General features: G+C 40.6%; 1 protein-coding gene across 1 annotated transcript in view; it reads right to left on the reverse strand.

Annotated features, from left to right (window-relative positions):
• Positions 1-806: 806 nt before the first annotated feature.
• pcxb (pyruvate carboxylase b) overlaps positions 807-18,315 on the reverse strand; it is a 313,827-nt gene continuing 296,318 nt past the window's right edge. Inside the window, exons 23-27 of the mRNA XM_085349662.1 lie at positions 15,786-15,960; positions 14,066-14,139; positions 4,745-4,885; positions 4,161-4,262; positions 807-3,680 (exon numbers count right to left, since the gene is read on the reverse strand). Coding sequence (XP_085205788.1) covers positions 3,531-3,680; positions 4,161-4,262; positions 4,745-4,885; positions 14,066-14,139; positions 15,786-15,960 — 642 coding nt within the window. The 3' untranslated portion in view covers positions 807-3,530. The remainder of the gene's footprint in view (positions 3,681-4,160; positions 4,263-4,744; positions 4,886-14,065; positions 14,140-15,785; positions 15,961-18,315) is intronic.

Below are 18,315 nucleotides of genomic sequence, written 5' to 3' on the forward strand. Positions count from 1 at the left end.
ACAACATGAACCTACTTATGTAAAATAACCCAAACAGCCTGCCTCCAGCACACCAACAGATCCTGTCACATTCCAGCAACAAAGGTGAGAAAACCGGAGAGTATAATTTTCTTGCATTGATCAGCAGGATTTCAGTATATGCCAAGTTTTTTTCCCCACTTGGTGAAATCTAATTACTGGTGGGACACATTGTTCTGAAAGGGCTGTGATTTGACAGCTTCATATGAATTGCACGACTCCAGCTTTCAGATAAAATACACATTTTGCTCCAGCTGAGAAGACCAAAGCTGCCCTCCACTCGAGCCTTTTGTGCTTTTCTTTCGGTGCTTATGGTTTTACTAAAATTAGCCACAAAATAATCGCCTAATAATGGGAAGGTGCACTGAGAAAACTGCTCTGACCCAGGCAGGGACGTGGGACGTCTGCAGGTGTCTAGCAGGTAGCAGCAGAGCTTTTGATCCACGGAGACCCTTGATGACCCACAGGACTCAATCTTGTTAGAGGGCAACCTGTGGATGCTCGACTCAGGAGTTTGGAGACTTTGCTGTGTTCCTTAAACTGTGTGTGGAGACCATCTCCCTGCTGCTGCTGCTGCTGCTGTCAGGGTGGGTGCTTGGTCTGCAACATGGCGTTTCTGACGTGTCAAAGAAATGAATCAAGGACCCAGGATTTGCCGGAAGGACATCACATCGTAACAAGATCACTGATGTTACGCACCTGTCAATAGTTTCAGTGTTGTGGTATAATAACATGTATCGTGTAGAATATACAAGGCACACCAACACGATTCAGATTTAGTTAGAGCTAACTTTATTTGTAAGTACAGAGAACATATATCACTTTATTTTTATTTTTGAGATGCAATCCGTTTTCCTTCTTTTGCAATCCAGCTCAGTCTCTCAAAGGACCCAAACATACTGAGAACAGGTAAATGTAGATTTAGAAGACAAACGAACCCTTGATAAATGTGAACATTTGGTGTAATGGAGAAAGAAATCAGCAGGCAGTATTTCTGCTAAATAAACAGCTTTGTTTCATAAAAAAAAAGACGTGATACAAGGAAAATGGAAATGTCACAGACCCTATTTTCATATTCTGACAGCTCAGCTGTAGATAGCATGAGCTCCAGAATAGGCTGACATTATATCCCCTTGTCTGAAACAAATAACATTTTCCATCTGTGTGTACTTTTTCTCCAATTTATTCTTCTTTCCCCGAGACACTGAGCAGTAGTACATTGTCATAAGCATGTCTGTTAGAATGATTGCTGGCTAAGACAAAGAGAAGCATTGAAACTTTATTGCATGAACTGCTGTTATCATCTAACATGTGCAAATATACACAGAGGGAAGCGACAGGGGGATGGAGGGATAAATGAAAAGGTGGTTGGGTAGATGAGGCAGAGAAAGCAGGTAAGCGAGGATCGCTAACCAGAAGAGGAGGCAGGAACTTTAACATTACTGCGCAACAGCTTGTCAGAAACACTTATTCATAAAAAAAATCCCACCAATACAAGTTTGTCTCTTTGAAAAGAGTCAAACATGATAAACCAGGAGATACAGCGAGGCACTGCAGTGGCCTGGGAGAGCGAGGAGACAGAGTCCCAATTAACTACGGTTCGAAAGCGGATTCATTCTCAGAGGTAATGGAGCAAAACTGCTGGAAATAATCCAGTGCAGTACAAAGTGATATTTTAATTTTGTCCCCCAATCAGTGTATTCTGTGAAGGAGCACAGATGATCTGGGGAAAGGAATCTGCTGTGATCTCTCTCCTGGCTCGCTGTCCCAAACATTGCATGCTTCACTGCCTTATGAGGAAACATTGACACTTTCTGCAGATGATGTGTGATTGTTCTGTCACCGGTCAGAGTAATTCAACATTCAGTCATCGCTTTTTAGGGTGAAAGGCCTGCAGGAAACACTGGGGCAAAACAGAGTCTAATTTTTGTTTATTCTCACTGGTTTTTAAATGTGCTGGACAGTCATTATAGAGCTAAAACCACAGTCCTCTGCACTAGATTAGATTTATTTGCTGTGATCCAGACAGCACTTAGGGGCTAGTTTGGATATTTTGCATCAGAGTATGGTGTGCATGTGAATACATTTAAATATCAGCTGGTGTGTTATGGGGGAGGGGCTGAATTTGCTCTCATACGCGTGCACATTGACTCATTGGTACAAACACACCCACATAGATGTATAAAGCAGAGTGCTGCTGCTGCTGGGAGTCTCCAGAGTCCCTTATTAGTCCGGCTAATTTAACATCATTTGACAGAGAATTAATCCATAAATTAATCAGCAGAGCCTCAGAAAATAACATCACATGGCTCCATTACAGCACCATGTAATCCCATTTACACCTAGCATTGAAAATCCCCATGCAGACAGACCATCCGCCATAATCTCTGGTTCTGAAGAGACCGTCAAACTGCTTCTCTGACAACTTTTCCAACATCACACAAACCAGACACTCTAAAAAGACCTCAAACGCCACGTCTGTGTCGACATACCTCTAAATATTCATACAGATACGCTTTGAATTAAGAGCCATGTTCAAACCAACGCTAATCCGATTTGCATATATCCACATTTTGAGGGTGGGTGGGGGTTAAAATCAGACATGAGTAAGAAAACACCTGCAGAGATCTTTTAAAAAAGGAAACCACTTACTTTCACTGGCCTTCGACATGAGATGTTTCTGGTGCGCCCTTGTCAACAAGCCATCTTTATTGTGCTTCTCTTCTTGCAATAAAACCCCATACAAAAATATGGTCTAAAAACCAGATGGACCAAATGTGATTTCATTCTTCAGCCCCTCAGTGTACTGTGCTGTCATTTCTAAGGAAATGTTGGGGAGGGGGGGTTGTGCCTAAATGCTACAGTGATTACACATTCCCAGAATGCACCGTGAACAAAGAAAAACAATGAAGATTGTTCCCATACGAACAACAGCGACTGTGTAATACATCCACAAGTCTATTCTTCTCTTTTGAAACCAGCAAAGTATGAAATCACCGAGCAGTCAGAGACAAAAAGTTCAATCTACTCACGTTGAATGTGTGAGGCAACAGCAATGCAAGTAGTTAAAACCCTGTTAGCGTTAGATATGTTTAGCTCACATTAAGACTAGATTAAGACTTCAGCAGTGGAATGTATCACACTTCAAATATATGATCTTACTCTAAAATATTTAATGCTATTTTCCACAAGTTGACGGATGTGTGCAAAGATGCCATTATTTGAGTTAAATACCACAACTATGGAATTACTTTAACAGGGGACTCAGTAAATTTCTTCTAATCAATACACCGTTTTGGACTGTCGTACATTTTTGCTCCCATCAGGTATCTGGATATGAATACGGCCTCACTGTGCATCCCCCAGTGCACCCAAAGGAATATGTACATATCTAGGGCCACAAACGCCCGTCTTCCTCTTCCTCCTCATTTCTCTCCCCGTTTCTCCAGCTGCCACCATTTCCGGGATCATATCGTCTGAACGCCTGCCTACTGCCACTCCCCCCCTCCGCTCTATTCTTCAATTTCCAGTATCAGGTCATCTCCCTCCAGGGAAGCATCGGGTGTGACATGAATAGCCTTAATGGTCCCAGCCATTGGGGAGTTGACCACAGTCTCCATCTTCATGGCAGAGAGGACACACAGCGGTTGACCTTTCTCCACCTGTAAGAAGTGCAAGCACAGCTCAATAAAAAAATGTCAAATGTACAGATCGATGAACAAAACTAGCTGGTTTAAATTTGGATGTTTATGTCTCATGAAACTCTGAAATTTAGATTCTACTACAGCAATGTCTGAGGTTTTTCTCTTTAGTGCGCACAAGACTCTTCTGACGATGTCTCAGGTTCAGCGTGCACTACTTCCAAGCACTTTGTTCTCCAATGTGCCCTTCTCTCGCTTTGAACACATTTGTCCTGTTTGTTATTTATTCCCACTGTCTTGCTATTTATTTACAGAAAAGAATTTCGCTGCTGAGGCCAAAGAGACAATCTTTGAAAAAAGGATTTGTATTGACTCAACGGGATCAGATCAAGTATCCAAATGTTAGAACATTGAGAGCAATTACAAAAAGCAGAAGTACTTTAATTGAAATGAGAGATCACATGATGAGGGAAAAACTGTAAAAACCCTAAATCGACTGACCTTGGATCCAACTTTTACTTTGACCTCTAGGACCTTTCCAGGCATCGGTGCTCCCACCTGACCCCGGATGGACTTCTGAGCTTTGGGATGGAACTTCATTTCCTGGGTGAAGAGACAAGACAAAAAAATAACGCATCCATCTGTCTAGTCAGTCACTCTTCCAAGTACCCCCACACACGCCTGTCGCCATTTATCCACTCATCCAGGCAGTGATCTATCCATATAGTCATAACTGCCCATTGAAATGTTCCTCCCTGCCGAGTCCCCTTCTACACTTCACAACCATCTGTTTCTATGAATAAAAATCACTAGGGATAGACTGTCTGTCACGAAATCTGTTTTTCTTTTCAAATCCGACTTCAACGTGCCAAACAATTTTCAAGAATCTTCCCTTGCATGCTTTATACAATTATAATTCAAGGATATCCATCTTTCACTCAAACTATCCAGTCTAACGGTTATTCATCATTTACCAACTCGCAAGTTTGTCCTTTGATTAAAAGTATTAATTTCTCTGCAACGTCATCAACCTGTCCACTTTCCCAGCTGTATCTCACGTCTCTCCCCAAACATTTCCTGCGTACCTTCATGGCGACTGTGTCTTTAACAAGCACAGATCTCAGCTGTCCGTTGAGCTCAAAAAAGACCTCTCTCTGCCCGGCCTTGTTCAGGTCACCCAGTGCCAAGGCCTTGATGTGGAGGATCTTCCCTCTCTCCAGCTCGACCTGAAACACAACAGAGAAGATGAGAAGAAGGCAAGAAAAATTAAAGAGGGGACGGTGTGCAGGAGGAAGCGACGGCGATTATATTGCATTAGAAGACTGAAATTAACACATGGATACTCAGTTCACAAGTCCAGCTGCAGCAATAAAAGACTGCAGAGCCTGTTGGAGGAGAAAAAGTTAACTTAGGCAGACAATATTTCCTCCTCTTCCTGAGTTCTTATTGCTTTTAGGGTGGGCTGAAAGCAATAAGACATCCTATGTCTGTGAGAATTTTTATTTGACACTCAATAAGAGCGTTTTTTTTTTTTAAAGCGGTTTTTAATGTCACCACATCCAGTTAATTTCCTGTATCTATTTTACCTCGGTGCTTTTTACTTAACCTGCGTGTGCTGAAGTGTGTTTGCGTAAGACGGCGAACAAAGAATTGCCCCCGTTTACAGGAAGCACCTTACATGTTAGCTCTGTTGCTAATGTGGTGTATGTGTTTGGGAAGCGCTGAGCTCAAACCACTAAGTGCCAACCATTTAGACTAGGGGCTGTGGGTTAATACTGCTCTTAACATAATAGTGTAGTGGGGTTAAAAAAAAAAAAATCGCTTTCTGCTATCAGAGAATCATCAAATGTAAATTTTTTGATAGATTCAATCTGTGTTTTTAGTTCACACTGCAGGCAGTGTCCCTTCAAATTAACTGAACCAAGTGTGCAAGCACTTTAAACCACACAAATAGGCCGTAAGCATAAAAACGTTCCCATTTAGTTCAAAGTCTCTGCAATATTTTTTTAAACTTGTTAGCTATAACAATAGGAAACATCAATAATTACGTCTATAAAGAAGAAAACACAACTAAGCAATGATGCAATGGTTTGTGAGGAGGACTAATGTACTGTATGCACATATAATTACAGTGTTTTTAATTCACTTTGCTTTTGTAATAATGTGAGTTTCCTAACTGCGGGACAAATGCAGGCTCTTTCATGCTGTACGTGTTGGTCAGAACTGGAAGCTTTGAAAGCTTAGTCATTTTAGACATTTCAGACATAAACACTATTGTGAAAATACACAAAGGATCATTTTAAATGCCGTCTATCCATCCATTTTCTTCCGCTTGCACTCGACAATTAACCCAGTCCCTGGACTGTGGGAGGAAACCAGAACACCCAGAGAGAACCCATGCAGACATAACAAAACTGGCACACCGGCTGCATTCAAACCCAGGACGTTCTCACTGTGAGGTGACAGTGCTAACCGCCACACCGCTGCACTGCCCTGGTTTTCAAAAAAATCCTTTGCAGCCAAGAACTTGTGGACATCACCACATGGTGTTTTTCTCCCCTTGAGATGCTCGGCCAGGCCTTCACTGCACCTGCATCGAGTTACTGCTCAGTTTTGTCTTCATGCACTAAAGAGCATCCTCTGCTGGTTTGTGATCAGGTGACTGACATGACCGTTGAAGAATATCACATTTCTTCGCCCCAAAAACTCGGCACTGTGAAACGTTGTCCAATCGGTTGTGCAGCATTTGGCTCAATCTGAGCTGGCCAGTGCATTCCTAATTTTCTAAGAATGCACTACATAGCTGATTTGGCTCCTTTTTTTCCTCTGTGATACTTTTATTTTGTTTGTTTTTTGCTTGATGATGACCACCTTTACTTGCATCAACATCTTTCTGCACCTTACATTGAGAGTTCCAGTGAACACCTACCATGTGCAAGTGCAACACTTGAGATCAACTCTGAATCTTCTACCTGCCTTCTCTATCATAGAATAAAAATGGAGCAGGGCTCATCTGACCTTGAAAAAGAACGGCTGTAAATAATTTAAGTCCTGTAAGTATTTCTTTTTTACACCTCTTAAAGTCTGTGGTCTGTAAGCAGTGCTGCAATTTTGCCTCTGTCTGTCAAATGTGACAGAACCACAGAGTACTTAATAGAAAGCAACTGTTGATTCAATCAAGGGAAGCGGTGCATTTCTATAATCTAGCTCCAAATCTGACCCAGGGAACCCCAATTTGATGACTCCTGTTCTTTGCCCACTGACCTGCAAATAAAACACAGCTGACAACTATGAGGAGAGTCCGTGTTTGGCCTACAGTCTGTAAGCCGTTTGATTCAAGTTCATTTTCTCCAGTCTTTTGAATATTCATACACCAGTTTGTGCCTATTTATGTCAAAGAAAACTCAAATCCCAGGCGCCAGGTGGCAGTTATATAATGCACTCTGGTGTTCTGCATACTCGTCCAATATTTTTTCTCCTGCAGATAAACTTTTCTCATGCGACACCATCCCCCGCTGAGTCAACTTGCATATAGAGCCACGCTTCTGTGCTCTTTTGTGACTTGAATAGCTCGTATTTCAACTCGGTCAAATCTGTCTGCACATTAAAAACATGTCACACACGCCTGTGTGTTTTCGAATCATTTAAGGAGTCATTTTTCTTTCACTGAAAATCAGATTCATAAGCCACTCTCTGGCTTTCAATCTCGCTCTTTGTCAGTCCTCCCGTGTGTCACGGCTTTCTATTTTGTATTGTTATTTTGTTAACTATTTCTGGGGCCACTGCGACTCTCATGCCATTATTAATTTCCATCATCTGCCTCTTTCGGCTTCTCTTATCTGTTGTGTAGCTCTCCGCGTCTCCTACTTTGTTTATGCTTCCCTTCGTACCCCACACTGCCATCTGAGCTGCTGAGTATCCATTGATATTCCAAACTAAACCTCAGCGCAAAGACAAAAATACACGATGCTGCAGATATGTATTGATCTTAATTTTATTCTCTTTCTCTGGGTGCTCCGACTCTTTCTTTGCAAGCTTTTGCCTTCTCTCTCTCTTCTTCACATTCCTTTACACTAAACTTCTCTGCAGCTGATGCTGTTTTGATAGGCCCTTGACAGCACTTTGCAAAAAACACAGCTGCCTACCTTTTTCCATCTGTGTGTCTTCTACACTACATCTCCTCTCAGGCGTTCCTATATAAAACACTAACTGCATATAAGAAGAGTTTCTAACCATTTAGGAATCTTTTGATTATTTTGTTAGAGATGTGAATGTATAAGCAACTATAAAATCCAACACTTCTGTGTGCTGTCTGCAGCCGCCACCTTTGTTGCATAAGCTTCTCTACATTACACCTCTTCTATTGTTTCACAGTTAACCACCTACAGTCTTCAGGTTCTGAGCCCCACAGATAAGCAAGAGAAGTTATTTAAAGTCAGTATACCTACTAAAACAACTGCACACCTCAGACTTAGGACCTTCTTAGAATTAGTATGTATAACAAATTCTTCTGCACTTAACAACATCAGATAAACTACATTGATGGTTTCAAAGCCAATAAAATACTTTTAGACCAAACACTCAGCTGCTTCCTGCTTTGGTTTCTTACCACTATACTGTTTTTTTGTGTCTCACATACACACATCATGAATCTCTTCTAACCCAGCGACACATTAGTGCTCTTCTCGCCTTTACGCACCAGCCTCCTGTCAGACTCACCTGCTTAGCCATTTTTGTTTATCATATCCCTGCGTTAAACAAGTTTCCCTTTCTGCTTAACACGATGTCTTTGATGCGACTTTATTAATGACTTGTGTCGCCCGTGACAGTAATGAGATTATGTGTCGGTGTCTGCGCACATTAGCGGTGATGGTCGGTAAATAAATGACTCCGTGTTTGTGAAAATCTGTGTTTATATTTCTGTCAAACATGATTAATAGCACACTGAATCATCAGCACATGCCAGATACACGTAAGGCGATGTCGCCCTCCGCCTCTTTTTAGTGCTGTATGCATGTGTGGGTGCATGACTGCTATGGACTGACCAGTAACCCGTGAGTAGGTGTATATTTATGTATGTGTGCACATTAAAAAAGGCATCAGATGTTTGTTTTTCTCCAAAGTGGTAACTTCTCTTATAAGAGGGACATGTGTAAATGGCCAGCGCAGCAGGACTCAGCAGGATTCATAAAAATAAATACAAATCCGTCGCTTTCCTTTCTTGGCCTATTCGCTAGATTTCCAACAACCTTGATGGGAAGTGCGGAACAATATATGATTACAGTGAAAGCCTTTATATCCGATTCCCACAACATCAGCTGCTGCAGGCTTTGGGTCCAGCGCTGAGCTCTAAAAGATGTGCTGGCTAAATCATTTTTGATCAAGACTTTGTGTCTTTTACAGACTATCTGCCAAAAGCTCATAAACACTGTCAGTTACAAGAACACAGTTAATAATGCATCTGCACTGCAAAAGTCACGTGTATTGACAGCTATCACCTCGGATTTGTCAGAAGCACCTACAAAGCTCCAGCTAGAAACTAACCATTTCCTGTTTTTCTGGGCTTTTCTCTGCTTTCACAAAACTTACTGTAATTCTACAAACTAGTCAGTACGGCCAAAGCTACAAACACCAATTGATAACTGTCACAAACTGACACGATGCTACCTACTCTTCTGCGCACTGGACTTTTTTTTGTTGCCATCACTCATTTGGCCACCACGCAGTCCATCTCCAACTTCACACTCAAGCTGTCAGAGTCTCATCAAATGCAGCATCTCACATGGCCAAAAAGTCAATTCGCCCGGAACTCATGCAACTCAAAACTCCCCCCAGTGACGGCTGCCTGTCTGTTAACGTTGTCAGTGGTGCTTTGATAGGTGCTCGACTGCCAGGTTATTAATATTTCACTGGTGATAACTCTGGCTTTCAAACATAAAGGCACGCGGCACCTAAGGAAACTAATGCATTATGTATCAGACGGTATGTCCTGAAGAATATAGGAAGAAAAAAGCGAATATAGCCGATAGCACAATGTCTCACCGTCGATACGCGCAATATAAAACCATGCCAACTCCAGAGAACTCCAGTTACAATAGTAACAATTCACGCTTAAATTCAGTGAAACAGCAATGAGACAACTGAAATCAGTCGTTCTAGTCTTTTAGCCTCCGTGAGGTGACTCACTCTCCTTACGACGGGTCACTCTTTGACATGTTTTCATTCCACGGTTTGCTCGGCACCGCTAATCGGATCCGATCTGATGAAAGTGCCCATCGTCATGACAACAGGGGCAGGCTCGTTTCTGTGGCAAAGACTGATGTTGAGCACAAAACTGAGTGAAAGTAAAAAAAAACAAAAAAAACAAAAAACGACAATAGCTCTGACGGAGAGGAGATTAGATAAACAGCAGCAAGACGAGGTGACAGCTGAGGTTGGAAAGAAACATCAGTGCACTCGGTAAGTGTGAATGACAGACACTTAGGCAGGGAAAATGCAAACAGAATCTTTGAAAGGTAAGACGGGCTGTGTATATGAAGTCTTCAGTTTAAAGGAAGGACAGTTAGGAAATCATTTTAAATGGAAGGAAAGTCGATACAGCAATAGGCAAGACTGATTATTGATACTTTTTGCTTTTCTTCCTCTAAAATTGCAGATTTTTTTTCTTGCTATTCACACTGACTATTTAGTATGTTGCCGAGTGTGAAAGGAGCTGAACAATGTATCCCAAACTGCAAATTCAAAGCAAATAATTACATGCTAAAACTGCTTAGGCTTAATCAAATGTTTGAAGGTTTTATTCTGATCTGTGGTTAGGGGTCTGGGTATGGGTCCCCTTACAGAATTCTAACTCGAGGCATCAAATGATTTGGGTGGATGAGGTGGAGCTGCGAGTCTTTAGGGTCAATACTAAATGAGCACAGTGGATTTTTCCTAATAATACAGCAGGAGGGTAGTAGTGCTTCCTATGTCTCCGGTAATATAAAAATCAATTAACACCAGCCTGGAAACATTTTGCTGCACTGAAATGAAGCCGTAATTAAACATGGTTGCCTTTCACTGCTCTGAATCACTGTCAGTCGGATCCGTGTGCGGCAGTCATACTGAGGGAATGAAGAGCAATTTCTGAAAGGAAGAAAAAGATGCAGGAGGATCAGATGATTTATAATGTATGAAGGCTGTTAGGAATATACTGGAATTTTAATACTCGTCAAAAGATTAGAGAGTTTGACGTAGAGTACAGAAAAGAACCCTTATGAAAGAAATATGTACTATATAGACAATTAGTTTAACATATGAAAACAAAATAAGGACGATGTATGAAGGCTGAGGGGAGAGTAGGCCGATTACTCACTGAGCTTGCAGCAGAATATCACACACTCTCAATGCACAAGACTTAAAAAGTAGATTTTAAGACACCATGGAAAATAAATCTGTGGGGTTTCTCTACAACACACCCATATTTATGAGCATGAATACTTCTGAAAAGCCTCCAACTACATTCAACCAAAACAGCAACAGGAGGCTGAACACACACAATCTCTACAAGAGAACTGGAGGTTTTTTCATATTTAGAGAGAAAAAAATATGTAAAATGAGTTAAAATAATGTGTTTATGGATTTAAAGGTTTTCAGTGACTCATTTTGCAGGGCGACTGCAAGTACCGACGAACTGACTGCTAATTTAGTTAGCTGGCTATATTTTGTCCATGTAGTTTAAGATTTCATAGTTATATTTAATTTGAAATATTCAAATTGAGGCACATTTAGGGGATCAAAAAAAATCTTTTAGTATAGATCCTGTACGCCAAATGCTTGCACAGACAGCAGATGGCAACTCCTCCAGCTGCAACGGCAAATTTAATTGTATAGAAGTTTATGATGTAGCCGTGGCTCAGGTGGTAGAGCGGGTCGAACTGATGAGTATGTGCTATTTTTATATAATATAGCAGGAGGGTAGCGCAGAAAAAAAGAGCTTGTATGAAGGTGTGTGATTAGGTGAGCGATCCTTAGTACCAGTCCATTATGAGAAAATGCATACGGCACACTTGTATTTTTATTATTTCAGACCTCAGTAAACATTTCCTAATCAGTATATTCTTGTTTGTTTTAATTCTTTAATACATTCTAGTGTTCTTTTGGGGAATTATGGCCCCTAGCAAAGCAGACAAAGAACTCAATAAGCCATAATGTAGCTTTCTTGTGAAAGATAAGTCACCACCATAATTCCATGAATGGTCCCTGGTTTCTACATGAATCCAAAAAACCAACAAGGTGACAGCTATAAATACCAAACTCAAGGCTTCAGAATAGTAGTCGAACTAATGGCTGAGATTAGGGTGGAGTTACTGTAGACTGTAACATTTTAGTTACAGTGTTACAGTGTAACATTTTACATTTAACACTAACTAAAATGTTAGTATTACTGTAACATTTTAGTTACACTGTAACATTTTAGTTAGTGTTACTGTAACATTTTAGTTAGTGTTACTGTAACATTTTAGTTAGTGTTACTGTAACATTTTAGTTAGTGTTCCTGTAACATTTTAGTTACAGTGTACAGTGACACCAAAGGCAGCAGGTTTTCAGGTTTCCTCAATTTATCAAGGTGACAGGAATCAGTTCAGTTTCATGATGTTGTTATAATCAGCTTCATTTTACACTTCACAAGGTTAACATGTAATTGTCACGCGTGTAGGTTTAGTTAAGTTAAAGAACAAAAACACAGGAAGGGCTGCAAATCTTAATCATCCTTTTATAGAAGTCATAAAAAAGCAGCAACAAAAAATGTCACAGACATCTCTGCCCTGCCTCACCTCCTGCTCACTTGTTTTGTACTGATGCCATCTGGTCAGAGGTACAACCACACCTCTTCACCCAAACTGAAGTCTCTTACTATTCTAGTCCATTACTAAACTACAACTAATAATAGTTTTGTTTGTATCCGAGTGAGTTTACTCTTTAGGGACAGAGAAATCTAATAGAGTACCATTTGTATTCCTCAATACCGAGTTGCTCATCTTCCTACATGATCTGGCATTAAACAGACCAAAATCATGTCTAACCTCATGTAAAATTACAGGATAGATTTTGAAGGAAAACAAAAGGTTATTAATACAGTTTTATTACGTTAACAGACCAAATCCATCTGAAAACGTTTCTCTGTGATCAGACGCGACTGTGACATTTGTAGCAAAAGTTTCTGTCAGCAGCTACATCACACTCCAATCTGCTCTTCAATCTGAACTTTAACAATCATTTTAGGCTAAGTTTTACTCAAAGTGTTAATGAGTAATGGGAAAAAAATTATAAAAAACAAACGAGTGTCCTTAAACGTGCCGTCTCCTTTTCATAGAGAACTGTTTAATAAGCACGGCAAATACCTGACATTATTTCTGCTGACTGCATATTTATTAAAGTTTAAACTCTTCTCCATCCTGCTGCTTCTACTCGTGTAACATTATGAAAGTGGCAGAAACTAGGTGACAGCCAGTTATTACCTGTACTTACATGCAAAATGATTCAACTCATGTGTTTTGCTTCTTCTGACTGCACTGTTCAGCTGCCTCTCTGCTGCAGATTAAGCGAACACTATAATCTTTATAAGTCAGCACCAGTTAAAATTTTTGGCACGACATGTTGGTCCCAGTAGTTTTCACAAGCCTCGTCTCAAACATCATACAACTAAATTAATCTGCTATTTCAGTGCAGGAAGGCCAATCTGCTGGCCACAGGGATCAGAAATCCTGTTTGTTGTTCCCCTGGTAAATTGTTAATATCTCCGTCCTCCCACTGTTATCAGCACTTCACTGTGACTGCACCAAACCGAATCAAACCTCAGTCATCCGCACTGACGGAAAGATCATTTCCTGCAGATAACGTCTTTTCTTTATTAAACTGTTAAAACATCAGAGTTAATTAAAGATAAAATTGGGCCATTAGAGGAATTAAGATTAAATGTATTATGATACAATTAGTGACAGTTGCTTAACAATAACGTGCACTTTTCTTCACCCCACTTCCCTCCAAAAAAAAGCAAATGATAAAAGAGGTGTCCACAGACAGCAGGGGTTTTTGTGCATTGTTAGCATTTATTTATTTAATATCCTTTAATATCCTATGAAGGTTGGCTTTGAATGCACAAGAATTAGGCTGAAAACAACTCATTTAATGAACTCTACTTAACTCAAGTCATTTCTCATCAGCTAACTGAATCCAAGAACATTTACTCAGTTAAAATCCTGCTTTAATAGGGGGAAGTTTTTAACCTTGTTTACGTGTCCGTGTGGTGATTCATGCATGTTAAAGATGATATTGTGAGCGTAACAAGCTAACAAAGCCGTGGCAGGAAAAACAATTAGATTAGTGATGTAAAAACAGTGAGAATGGTGTAAGTGGTTACTTACCTCAAACTCTTCCGCAATCTTGGGTCCATCCAAGAACAGCCTGGTGCTGAGACAATCCACTGGGCCAAAGTTGGCTGAAAAAAGAAAACAGTGTCGGCGCCAGTTCTCTGCACATCAGTTAAAAAAGTTCAGAGATCAGCTCTCTGATCCAGGATCAGTAATCTTGATAACGCTTGTATGGTTCTTCAGAGCCACAAGAGAATTAGATTATCCAGGCCGAATTCAATCATCCGAACTGATGGTGTACTCTTGTGGTCATTCAAATGGGAAACATATCGACACTGGAAACCACGACCAGCAAATCTATGATTCTATCAGGAACTTACTGAGATAATTCACACTGACAGTGAAAACTTCAACAGAAATAAGAAAAGAGGAGTTTAAAAAAAAATAAAATCAAAAAAACGTCTGATCTAAAATGTGAAAAAGAAATAGAAATAACTGCATTACATCATGCCTTTATGCTTACGCGTCATAAAAGTCAGTCACAAAGTAAAAATGCAAACACCTTTGTACTTTCAAGAACTACAGGTCAACAGAACAAAGATCTTCTATCCTGATTTGTTTAGAGCACGATGAAGGCAGGATCTCCACCTCTGAGCCCCTGACATGGTGCAGCAGCAGTGACTTGATTTTAAGTTCATCAGATGTTCCGTCACATCACAGGTCCCTCGCTGTAATTACTGCAACTCATCCACAACTGTTGATGGGCAGAGGGAGGAAATCCCACATTTTCCCCCAGATGTTGGCAAATTAGCCACAACCAGGTCCCTCCAACTTAAATTAATCTCTCAAGTTAAAGAATCAGAAAGGAAAAAGGATTTTCCTTTCTGATTCCCTGAAATGCTGTCCAGGAAGAATCCCACAGCTTCAGTTTAATCATTTAATCTTGTTTGCGTAATTAAACTCGCTGCCGTGTAGGATTGACTTTACATCCACTGGATGATCTGGGATCAAGCCAAACTCCTATCAGCTTGATTAGACTAAAATATAAACTTAGATATGGAGAACAGGCCCCGGATATGTGCCTTTTATTAAACTCCCACCAAACTTCCCATATGCTGATGCATAATAGCTCATTTTCATCACACCACACGGGAGAAACTGCAGAATATCCAGCTTTAAAAAATGGCTTGTTTTGGTAAATATTGTAAATATGAAACACTCATAAAAGAATGAGTGTTCACATTAGATTAAGGGTTGTATAGAGCCTAGCCCGCTATTGAAGGAACAACTGCACATTAATTAAAAACCTTCACATAGAGCCAACGCCAGACTAACAACTAACAACGTCCTAACTCCACAAAGAATAATTAAACTCAGGTCAATCCAGGCAGCAGCTTCAAACTGCTTCCAGTCAAATCTGATTCATATGTAACCTTTATTGTTGAATTTGCTACATTAGTCATTTCTTGCTCCAAGCTTGTGCCTTTAGACCAAGTTGGAATTACGATGATTTCTCTCTCCAAACACAAAAATATTTGCACCAAATGGGTCAACTTTATACTCTGCGTTCCTGACCCAAGTTTGGCTGGTACCAATTTCAAGCCCCAGTAGTAACACAAATGAGAACAACATACCACAAACTAAGACTTGTTTAATCACACGAATGCAGTGTGATTAAACACACATTTCACACAGCAGTTAAATTACAAAAATTGAAACAGAAAAAAAAGAAGTCTCATAAACCCTACAGTTTATTTCCAGTCGGTCCACTCACCAGTAAACTCCTTAAACTCCTGGAACACCTTGGGGTACATGGCTGCTGACATCACATCCTCAGGGGTGATGTCATCCCCGTGTGTGGCTCGCAGGCCCTCTTCCAGGGACTTGAAGTCCATAGGTGGCAGAGAGGCACCAGGTCGACCGTCAATGCGGGGAAGAGACTTCAGCACCTGAAATAGGATGTTGAAACGGAAAAGGAGGAAATGAAGATGAAATGAGAGGGGGAAAAAATAAGCAAAAGAGGGTCCCGAACAAACTATTTACTAAAACTTTATAAAGTCATACAGTCTTTCTGGATTTTCTTCATAACGTCCCCATGGGAGGTGGAAGCATGTGAAATATCTAAAGTGATGGTAAAACCTTCACATTGTACTTCACAGCTTTACATAAAAACTTGAACCTGTCAAAAACACTAAATTGACACAGAGTGAGAGGAAGAGGAAGACAGATGCACTGAATGCTTTGAGGCACAAAGGAGGAGAGAAGCAGTAGAAACAGAATGGAAACTTAAGTTATTTTTTTTTACATTTACATAAAAACAGCAGCACTGTCATGTCAAGCTCTGCGGTGGTTTCTACTTTAGTTCTCTCCATCTCCCTCATTTCAGCCAGTAAGCTACTATCAGCCCATCAAACATGACTGCAGCGTTACACGTGACAAAAATAAATGACAATTCAAAGAAACTGTTCAGAAGCAATATACAGACACTGCTTTAAGACCAATGATATGACATTTTATCTGCCCACACAGTTGCTGGTGTCTGAAAGAGACAATTGATCTGGGGCTAATAATAATGTGCGCTGAGGAGATCATGTTGAGAAGTGTCAATTCATCTAAAGGCTGCTGTAAAGAGTAGGAACCCTTGTTTTGTCTCCTGAAACATGCAAAAGGAGGAAGCTACTGGAAGACTTGGCGTTTTCACTCGTGTCTTTGGTGCTGACCTTTGTGGTCTATGTTATAGTGTGAAAAACTAAGCACATCCCATGACTCAGTAGGTCATAGAAGCGCCTTCAACAACTTAAAGTCGTACACAAAGCAATTCATCAGTTTCTCACATGCTGTGGAGGAATTCTGGCCCATTCTTCTTACAAATGCTGCTTCAGGTCATTGTTGTTTGTGTGCATCTGTTAAGGTTTCAATCAGTTTGAGATCTGTTCTTTGATTGGGCCATTCTGTTACAGATTTCACTGTCCTGGTCCAGTTTTAGACAAGCTTTAGTTGTCAGAAGATCGTCACACAATATTGCAATATACAGAGGGGGTCATGGTGAGGTGACCCCTCCTCCACCTTGCTTGATAGTTGCTATGAGGTGTTTGTGCTGCTCTGCTGTTTCGTTTCCTCCACTTTGGTCTTGTCTCTCCAAAGGACGTTGTTCCAGAAGTATTGTGGCTTTAGTTGAGATGCAACTTTGTAGACCCATGTTCTTTTTAGATAAGAGGCTTCCCGGCTAGCCACCCTCCCACACAAGTGATACTTGTTCACTCTTAACACGCCAACTGACGCCAGTAAAGTCAGAGATGTTATATTTGTATTTTTTTGCAGTTTCTGGTCAGAGCGTTGCACAATCTGACCTCGGGGGAGAATTTGCTGGGATGTTCACTCCTGGGAAGATTGGCAGCTGTCTTGAATATTTTCCACTCGTGAATAATCTTTCTCACTGTAGAATGATGGACATCAAATTGTTTGTAAACTTTCAACCCTTCTCAAATTGATGGACAGCAACGGTTGCTTCTCCAAGTCGTTGCTTTTAGTCTTTCCTCCTTGGCATTGTGATAATACATGCAGAGGTGCACACACACTTGCTGATGATCAGTTCATTGATTGTATTTGTTTATCAGCTTATTTTGTTAATAACAGTGAAATCAGTTATGTTTTACAGTTTATCTGAGGTTATAATGACCTAACTTAAGACCTGCTGAGGACCAGATGATTTTTATTGCATCCTGATAAAAGTAAAACCTTGGAACTGAAAAAGGGCGTACTTTCTACCACAACTGTATACATTTGTTATGTTTACTAATTTGTGTGCTGCTTTGCATCTTCATAACATCATCAAGCGTGTGTGTGCACCCTGCAGAAATCTCTAGAGAAAGGGCCCAGTGCAATTCTATTAGTCACAGAGCTAACCGTTCAAAGATAGCTTACTCATTTGTGCGTGTGCGAGAAAGGCACTTCAAAGATAGCAGGTTCACTGGAGTCCCTGCTCATTAGCACAGTCTCCTCTGAGGATGGCCTTACACCTAAATGCTTGATTGTTTAAGTGTGAGACACAGACAGTGACTCCGTGTGTGTGTCTGTTTCCATTAACAAATAAAGGAAACTTCCTCCAAGGTTATTTGGTGACTCTCCACATTTCTGTGGGAAATCCTAAACATCACACGCACTCAGTTTTCCCCTTTCCTTTCTTTTCAAGTATGCTCCTCTGAGGGATATGCTGCATTTTTAATGACACTCATTTCATTAGCTCGTTTCATTTCTGATGGTCTAATACACTTCTCTTTCCTCAGTCTCACAATCCACATTCC

The sequence above is a fragment of the Diplotaxodon limnothrissa genome, linkage group LG3 (assembly GCF_057381915.1).
Source record: "Diplotaxodon limnothrissa isolate DT_005_m linkage group LG3, D_limnothrissa_male_GT1.1, whole genome shotgun sequence".
In the NCBI taxonomy this organism is placed as follows: domain Eukaryota; kingdom Metazoa; phylum Chordata; class Actinopteri; order Cichliformes; family Cichlidae; genus Diplotaxodon; species Diplotaxodon limnothrissa.